General features: G+C 33.2%; 1 protein-coding gene across 1 annotated transcript; it reads left to right on the top strand.

The window, feature by feature from the left end:
* Positions 1–2,764: 2,764 nt before the first annotated feature.
* LOC105317174 (G2/mitotic-specific cyclin-B) lies at positions 2,765–6,138 on the top strand. Its single transcript, XM_011413733.4, has 8 exons — positions 2,765–2,929; positions 3,476–3,772; positions 3,876–4,082; positions 4,308–4,466; positions 4,669–4,905; positions 5,027–5,167; positions 5,292–5,396; positions 5,693–6,138. The coding sequence occupies exons 1-8, from the start codon at positions 2,882–2,884 to the stop codon at positions 5,795–5,797; spliced, it is 1,299 nt and encodes a 432-aa protein (XP_011412035.1). The 5' UTR covers positions 2,765–2,881; the 3' UTR covers positions 5,798–6,138.
* Positions 6,139–9,856: the final 3,718 nt, after the last annotated feature.

Raw genomic sequence — 9,856 nt, 5'->3', positions numbered from 1 at the left:
TCATAAAACATTTTTATTTCCTCCTAATTAAAAATAATCGACCATTTATTAATGTCTACCTTATGAATTTGTATGCTTTAAATTTTTACGGATTCCAAAGAACAAAAATAAATTTTTATGGCTTTTTCCCTTCACCAATTCACTTTAATTTACCCAAGCTCTTACAACTTGTCCCCTCAACCGAGATTAACGTATGTACATATATTTTTAACTCTTTTTCTTTGTCTTGCACATTTTGTTCTAGATTTTTAATTTCCTTCTCTAGGGCATTTTCCCAAGTCAAAGTTTTCTGATCCGCTAGGCCGCTTCGTTTTTCACAAAGTAGCAGAGCAGATCAGAAACACTTGACTTAGGAAGATGTCTCTATAGTAACTTCCATTTGTGTCATTCGGGGTTTTTTAAACTTGGTTTTGTTTTTGTCTGTTTTGGGTGTTTTTCAGGCACGTAGCATCTTTTTGAAGGGGGGGGGGGGCAGGCTCATCCAAAAAAATCGTGACAAGCAAAAAGGGAAAATGCAAAATGATACTTTCCAGAATCATGAAAATCCTAAACCGTGGGGGGGGGGGGGGGGGGGGTGGAAATACACCTTTAACTTCTATTTCACTGTTCATTTATTTTTCTTTTTTAATTCAATACTATTATTTTTCCCTCATTTAAACAATTAAATAAATTTATTAAATAATTTAGTGTATGCATTATAGTAAATAAACATTGAATTTAAGTAAAGTTCTTTTTTCAAAAACATCTCATCTTTGACAATTAATTATACTCAATTTTAGCTGGTTTTCCCTCTGCATTTCCTTAAAGAATTGGTATATGGAAAATAAAACTTGTCCCTGAATTATGCGATCGATGTTAAAAAAAGAAGGAAGATAATTTATATAGGCGATAGAAAGAAGAAGAAAACTGACATAATTTCAAAAAAGGTAATGCATAGCTTGATGCTGTATCATCATTCACTCAATTGAATTTTAAAGTCAAAATATTTGGTCAACAAGCGTCTTTTCTTTTATTTGTTTCTATTATTATTCTATTACACTGTACGCATTAACTTATTTCCTTCTTTTACTATGTTTACGTTTACGCATGAGATTTTGGTACACACATTTTACCAATGAAATTTTAAGCGTTTTCTTTTCGTGAAGTTTCCATGAAGTCGCGGTTAATCCGGTAGGATGTTACTCAGCTCTCTACTATTTAAATAAAACCCAACTTTCACGAACGTACCTTGTAATCGATTTGTATTGAAAAATGTAAATTGTAATGTAAAAGTTCGTAAAAATTCATATGGTAAATTCAGGGGAATGCTCAATTGAAATTTTAACTCCAAAACGAAACAAGTTAAACAAGTTGTATTTAAGTCGGACAATAAAACGGCACACTCATTCCAATGAAACAGTTCAGTCTTGGAGTTCCGAGACGACAACTCAACGTGCGGAGATTCCAGCACGGACAGTCCGATATAATTCTGTACACAAAATCGACACTTATACGTGTGGAAATCCAACACAGTTAGTCCAATATCACACACTCCACTAACGTGCGGGGTTCCATGCAGCAATTTAAAACTTTTAATGTAACATGTAATATACATATTACATTCAAGTTTTGTAATTGAAAAAAAAAATTAAGATTGTAATAGATAGTTTTGATTTCTTTGAATTACAAAACTTTAAGGTAATATACCTAAGTTGATCAGTATCATGACAGTTTTTCCGGCCTTTATACAAGTGAGTATCTAACATTAACTTGTACTGATTTGTCCCCATGTTCCCTTTAATTCGCCAGTGGTGTGCACTCTGTGTATGTGTAAAAATAAATTAATTAACGATATAAATACATTGATTATGTAGACTAAATATACAGTATTTACAAGTAATTAAAACTTTTACAAAAGAGTAAAAATAACCAAATTCGCAAGGGGGTGGGGGGGTGGGGGGGGTGGGGTGGGGGGTCACAGAGGTGTGCAGGTGCGGCAGTGTTGGAGGATCCTGTGCTTAAAAACGGCAAATATTCCGCAAAAAATATTCAATAATCAATGCATTTTCACATTTAATCAGGGACGTATATATATAAATATTATACATAACATTTGTTTCATTTAATAAGATATAGCTAGGTTAGATATAAATAAGAATTTATCAATTTATTTAGTTATACCTTTAATATGTCTAAGTTTGTTAATTTCAATTTTTTGTTTTACTTCAAACTGTTTTACTGGCTTTGAAAAAAAAAAATTGCTGACCAGCTCGATTTTTACATGCTTTTTAAATGCATGTATGTACTGGCCGAGATCGATATGATCCGCGCAACCTTAATTAAAACAGCTAATTCAACAATTTGCATGTACGGTAGCGGGTTACTATACACTATTTCTATATTTAGAACATTAAATTGATTATTTTAAATCTATGTACAATGCATAGGTAATTTAAATACCTATATGAACTACAAGTTTCATCATGCAATAAACTAATTGAAACGCGTATTGCAGGTGCTTTCCATACATAGAATGGTAAAAGTCCGAGAAGTACCACACGGACGGAAATGGGCTGAAAAGAACAACTGCAAAAAATAAAATTAAAAAATCCTTTCTTTACTATATAAAGATGTCTTATCAAATAAAATGTTTTGAAAAGATATAGAATCAAATTTTAATTTCAATGTTCTCCCATCTATAGGGTTGCTACAAGCTAAAACATGAATTAACCAATCGGAAAGTTGTATATTTCTAAAGGTATCCAATGGGTGTACAGCGGTAAGAATTTGAACACCCCCGCAGTGAATATGGTGAGAACAAGCATCAGTATGTTGTGAAAACAGGCAGCGACGCACGGGCATCATATGCAGTGGTTTCACAATAGAAAACAATTGAAAGTTTATGCATACTCATCTTGAAACAATGGCTTTAACCAACAGACCACAGACGGTAAGATATTTGCAGCAGAATGCAATTTTGAGGTGGTGTAAACATTTGCCGACATGTTTTGTACTGCAGCACGACATTCCCGGGTTCTTATTTCAGTTAAAAATATGAACTAGACATATGCATTCATTTTGCGAATCAAATTGCTTTCATTAATTATTACTTTAATGTTTTTATAACCTTTTTATACATTCATGAGGGTTTTTTAAATGTTTTTCCGAAGTAAAACGTTGAAGTATAGCAGGATTAGACATGTTCTTAAAAGAATGTATGAAATGGGGGTTTTAAAAACAATCTTGAGATAGTCATAGACTTTTTTCCTTTATACAATATGCATGTAACAGAAGAAAAACAGGGAAATTAATGCGATATTTGATGTTTATTATTACACATTATACTTTTTCAAGAAGTTAGGTTTAAGAGATATGGAGGTGATTAGTCATTAGTGAAAGTATAGAATCAGCACATGTAATTTTATTACATTCAGTATTGTCATGCTTGAAATTGTAATTGACTGAAAATTATAATAGTGTGTTCTCATTTTGGTAGGCACGTCAACCACTTGGCAGCACACAGATTCTCATCAACAAAGAAAATCCTGATGGAGCATTACTCGCCAAAACAGAACTACAGCGGCCAGCGTCACACATGGGAACCAGGTCTGCTCTCGGAACAATCGACAATATTGGACACAAAGTCTCGGCTATAACGATAGACCCTAGCAAAAAGACCAATGCAATCAAAAAGGAAATCCTACAGCAACAGCAGATTGTCACCAGACAGAAACTGTGCAAAGCTAAAGCAACCTCCTCCTTAAAAGATCTTGTGGAAACCGAGACAAAATCAGTAAGTTGTATGCATGACAGATTAAATTCTTTTTTCAAATGGATTGCACATTAATTTTTTAAAAATTTAATGCAAATAAAAATTTTAAAACCTTGTACAACAGGAACCTTCAATAGAAGCTGTGAAAAATGTTACAAAGACAGATATCCTCCTCGGACACCCCGAGTCTATGGACATTAGTGAGGATAAACCTGAGGCATTTTCTAAGGCTCTACTCAAAGTGGAAGATATTGACGAAAATGACAAAGACAATCCCCAACTTGTCAGTGAATATGTCAACGATATTTATCAGTATATGAAAGAATTAGAGGTAGGTTTTATTTCTTTTCTTTGCTTACAATTTCTAAAGTTGCTTAAAATATGAACTACTGTTAAAGAAAAGTTGTTTGGAAGTTCTAGAATGTGCAAGCTTTGTTTAAACTGAATTATTTTTTGGAATCTACACATAGAATGGTCACTATTATTGAAGTGAATCTTTAGAATCAGTAGCGTATGAAGATGAGTTTTAAGGCTCACATTTTGATCTTTATTTCAGAAAAAGTATCCAGTGAAATCAAAATTCCTAGAAGGATATGAAATAACTGGAAAAATGCGAGCTATTTTGATTGACTGGTTGTGCCAAGTTCATCACAGATTTCACCTGTTACAAGAAACTCTCTACCTAACTGTTTCGATCATTGATCGTTTTCTTCAGGTATTTAAGAATTTACATGCACAAATAAGTGTAAAGCAAATGTAGTTAATGCAAGTGATTTTAACACACAATATTAATGTCATATTAAAAAGAAAATGACATTTTTAATATTCAAGCTTGTATAAAATGCATAAGATTTCTCAGAATTATTACACATTTCCATTCTTCAAATGGATACAAGGTTGCTGTTAATATTTTTTAGATGTACCCAGTGCCTCGTAACAAGCTCCAGTTGGTCGGGGTGACAGCCATGCTTATTGCTTCCAAATATGAAGAAATGTATGCTCCAGAGGTTGCTGACTTTGTGTACATCACAGACAATGCATACCAGAAAAAAGACATCAGGGAAATGGAAGCCCTGATCCTCAGAACACTGGACTTTGGCATGGGAAAACCTCTGTGTTTACACTTCCTCAGACGCAACTCAAAAGCTGGAGGGGTGAGAATATTATCTTAATTTTTTTTTATTTTAATTTTGAAATGTCAATTGAAGTTAATCATTTTAGTGAGAAGTGGTTTTTGAACTTCCAAGTAAAGATTCATTTGAAAATTCCTACCAGGTTGATGCCAGCAAGCACACAATGGCCAAGTATTTGATGGAACTGACAATCATCGAGTACGATATGGTGCAATATTACCCCTCAGAAATAGCAGCTGCTGCCCTTTGTCTTTCAATGAAGTTATTAGACGGAACAAAATGGGTAAGATTTGATGCAAGTTTAACTTGCCACTAATATTGAGGCAAAATCTCTTGAATTCTTGTTTGCTACTTTGTTTAATTAAACTGGATGTCATTTTGTAATGCTGAGTAACGATTGATTGTAGACGGACACATTAGAGCACTACAGTTCCTACTCGGAGGAGGACTTGTCCCCGCTAATGAAAAAGTTGTGTAGTCTAGTCATCAAAGCAGAGACGTACAAATTGACAGTAAGTACTTTTTTATTTAGAATTAGAATAACAAAAATTGTTTTCTTGGGGGCATTATGAGATGAATTTCCATTAAGACAAGTGAGGTATCAATTGTTCCCCAGTGGTTCTATTGAATGGATACTCTTAGTACAATACTTAAGTTCTCCTAATCAAAGCCGATCAGATATCTACATGTCTAAGTTTAGAAAATAGAAAAATATTTAAATTCTTCTCTCTAAAACATTGTACTGTTGATTATGGTTTCATTTGTAATTAAGCAGCATGGATTATGAATAAATTTGTTAAATTTTCAGGCTGTTCGAACAAAATATGCCTCTTCAAAGTTTATGAAAATCAGCTCTTGTTCGGAACTGAAAGGACAGGTGGTGAAAGAACTGGCATCTCAGAATGATCTATGAACAAGTCGTAGAGGTTTTAATCAACAGGCTGTGATTTGTGTGTTGTCATGGTGATTGAAGTGGAACTGTTGTGGAGCAGTGGATGAAATCTGTGTGTGATCCCCTCAATGGTGGATAAATCTAAATGTGTCATTATGTGTCGCTCCATATGGAGTGCTGTGTATGCGAATATCATTGTTCATATCATATCAGGATCTTTTATCTGAAACCCCTTTTTATATCAGAAGTTTTTTTTATTTTTTGAGACCCATTTCTTTTTATCATTATCTTGAAGCATACAAGTTCAGTTGATACTTGAAAACATTTTTTTCATTTCAACTTTTGATTTCTGCATTTGAAATTTTCGCTGTAAAAAGATCTCTGTACTTCATCTTGTTAGACTGTTCCATAGACTGTAACCATTCCTCCATTAATTTATTAAGAGAGCATGAATGAATGATGTATGAAAGAATAGTTAACTCAGATATCATGATATTAATGTTTACAAAACAAGGGATAACATTTATTTTTCACATGACTTCATTCTTTTCTCTTTTTTTATTTTACACCTGACCGAGTTTCCCATTCTCTTGTTTTGTCAACAGAAAAATGCAAAAAAAAAAAAAAAAAAGTAACTGTAGGTGCTGAATTGTTAAATCATGATGAAATCTGTTGGAATATTTTTATTCAGTTTTTCATTGAAGATAGATAATGCTAGATTTTCTGTACCAAAATCTGAAAAATTGGTGAAAATTAAATTTTAGGAATTAATTTTAAGGCTTTACAAAAATTTTGTGTATATTTAAAGGACACTTGTTGAATATTTTATACTTTTGTTCACTACCTATACTACTACTAAACTAACATTGTTAATTGTTAAAATCATTGTCCAATGCAGCCATTTGCATCAGATAAAGATATTCAGCATGTGTCCTTTAAGTATATATTTGTTTTTACATGACCTATTTGATAATTTTTACTTTTATCCATGTATTTTGTAGATATGAAATAAAGGAAATAAAATTAGCAGTTGTCTTTCTTGTAACATGCTAATATTAATGGAAATCATTTTACCCCACACTAGAAGTTTCTGGGGTTTCTTTTAACTGTATGTTGTTCTGGTTGTTAATTTTATTGTCTGCAGAACTCTTCTCCAACCTATGCTCAGAATTTTAAGAAACTTTGTAGGTTATATGAAAACAAATGTGCATTATATTGGGAAATTCCATTATCATTTTTCTTTGAAATTTGGCCCTTTTAAACCAGGAATTCAAACCAGTTTATTAAAGCTGACATCAATTCATAAAAGCATTTGGTCGCCATATTAGTTTCGATCGCTCCTTCTACTGCCATAGGGGTATATATACCGGTTGAGAAAGTTACGGTCGGTTGCTTTCCGATCAAGGCATTTACGTTGCACGGACTTCTAAATGCATGGACTACACATTGTAGTAAAATGTAATAAAGAAAACAACAATCAATGAAATACAATATTTATTCATTCTTTGAAAGGATGGCCAAGGTATCCGTATTATTTTGCACAAACAGTGCTGCCTTACTTCGCATGCACATCGAACACGTGTCGTTTATTCAGAGTGCATAACGCCTGCATCTTCTTGAAAACCCCGGCGACACTACATCGAACACAGTAGCTAAATGATAGTAAATCCAAGAAAGTAACAACGTTTCCATCTGATCCTACAAAAACGCTCCGTTTCTAAAATTCAAGCGATAATTGACATTGCTCGATCTGCCACAGTGTGTGGTTTGCGCATGTGCGATGTAATACATTGGAAAACGGTCTACAGTTATCGAGGAATTTTCGAAGTATCTGCGCCTGGATTTCAGTCTGTCTTGTTTCGTCGTTTATTGGATATATCTTGCCAGTGCATTAGTTGTCATATTATTTTTGTTCAAAACGCGTTTTTACAATTCTTTTCGTCCAAGGTAACGTGTTCGGGTGTATGAAATTCCTGAATGCGGTGAAGCATGGATAGTGCCCTCGGCCTTATATCTGTATATAGGGGGTGTGTAGCGATGAGCAGAACAATAGAAATCTAATATGGCGGTAGTCAGAGATAAAAGGGAAATAATGCGTATTTATGAATTCATGTCAGCTTTAATGAAACAATTTATTACATACTTAGTAATAAATACAGGTTTTTTGCATATTTGATACAGATGACATCACAAAATCCGTATCGGCCTCCGGGGTTGATACAGGTTATCAGCCCTCCAGGGCTGATACGGATCCGTATCACACCCCTTGCGGAACTCCTCTGCCTTTTTTGGCTACGGCATTTGTGCATGTTTACAGACGAAAAATAAAACATTTTCAGTTACAATCGACATTTTTAAGTGCAGTTGAAAACTTCAAATGCTAGCAAATGTTTTAAAGCAGTCAACGTTTAAACCTGATGAAATTCCGTTCTGTAGCTTCATGTTTGTTAAAACAAGAAGAACTCATATTTTTTATTAAATACATGTACATGTCCAGACTTTTTTCAAATGATATGAATAATTAATTTGTTCAAGTTGATGGGTTTTCTTTTTAAATTTATTACTAAGTATGTAATAAATATATATCACAGCTTGTATCAGCCCTCGACCAATATCATCCCTCGGGCTGATATTGGAGTCTCGGGCTGATACAAGCTGTGATATGGAAAAGGGTATGTATTATTCTCTATTTATCAGTGCATTTGAATGAGAGCAAGTTAAAGCTGCATTTTTAAAAAAATATTTTTTAAACAATTTTCCGTTGTATGATAGTTGAGCGTTGCCATTGTGCTTCAATGACGTTATGAAAAGTGAAGCTTTGTAGAAGTACGTTATAAGAAATAAAAGAAAAAGCAAAAATCGTACGCCTTTGAAATTTTACACACCGGATAATGTTACCATTGAATGAATCCATTGTATCTATATAGGATATCTATATTGTTTGATTTTATATTGACTTTATCCAAAGAGTTGAAATGGTGTATATATTCGTGAGGCTTGCACAAGGCTTTTCTTTTATCCCCGCACAAAGGATGTTTAAACGACAAACATACACGAAATCTTACATTTGATAAAAAAAAGTACATTTTCTTACATATATATAAACTAAGATGAACATATTTAACCCTAAATGTTTATAATAAATTACTTATTTTTTAATCTTCTAAACTTTGCAGCATGGTCCCATGCGCTTTCGATGCAAGCGCTACTGACGTTACCGTGTGTCAAACGTGTTTATAAGTGGTCGTTATCCACTTGATTAAAAAAAATTACCAATACTATCGTAAAGGTTAATATAAAGAAAATAATAATCTTTGACTTCAATGAAAACAAAGGCACAAAAATTTAAGAATCCCCCCCCCCCCCCCCCCCCCCCGGGTGATTAAAACACCCTCTCGCCAAAGTAGAAATAACATAAAGCCTCCGCTTATCAAACTTGTTTAAAAACACACACAAATATTGCCCATTCTTATAAATCAATAATAAAAATGAATAATCTGTCTTTTAAAAAATGTATTTATAGAGTGGAAACTTCACCCATCACACCTAAAATTTGTAATTTTGGACAGTAAATGGGCAAAATTTAGGCATACAATTGAATCCTATTTGCCTGTCATGCTTACATAATGAAAACGTAGTACTGATTTGCGTCATTGAATCTATATTAAAAATTTAGTCAGGTTAAAAAAGAATATTCTGACTACATTTGAGCACAGTTCGCTTTGATTGCTTCAAGTGAGGGACATTTACCGCCTTATGCGCCCTTTTCTAGCATTGCTTTTACTATTCTTTATTTTGTGTGTAGCCAAATCTTGTTGGGTTTTTTTTTTATCAAACTTTATACAAATGTAGATATGGGTATGATCATATGATAAACATCTTTAGCTTGAAAGTTTTGAATATCAAATGGAGTACCCAAATTGATATTCTTTGTTTTGTCGAAATTTTATTGAATTTTATAGATATATTTATGGAAACCTCAATGTATCAAACTAACTGCAATAGGATAACGGAAATTGACATATTCCCTTGTCATTGTAACAACTATGATAGATTAGTTTAGTTAGATCGCAAGAACAC

This window comes from Magallana gigas, chromosome 6, assembly GCF_963853765.1.
Source record: "Magallana gigas chromosome 6, xbMagGiga1.1, whole genome shotgun sequence".
Classification (NCBI taxonomy): Eukaryota; Metazoa; Mollusca; class Bivalvia; order Ostreida; family Ostreidae; genus Magallana; species Magallana gigas.
Note: the sequence above shows the minus strand (reverse complement) of the source record. Positions and strands in the feature narration are given on the sequence as shown.

Excerpts from the sequence above, each read along its gene's own strand:
- LOC105317174 (XM_011413733.4), top strand. The coding sequence starts at position 2,882 with ATGCATACTCATCTTGAAACAATGGCTTTAACCAACAGACCACAGACG. Across the intron at positions 2,930-3,475 it reads TAACCAACAGACCACAGACG|GCACGTCAACCACTTGGCAG; the intron begins GTAAGATATTTG and ends TCATTTTGGTAG. Across the intron at positions 3,773-3,875 it reads TGGAAACCGAGACAAAATCA|GAACCTTCAATAGAAGCTGT; the intron begins GTAAGTTGTATG and ends CTTGTACAACAG.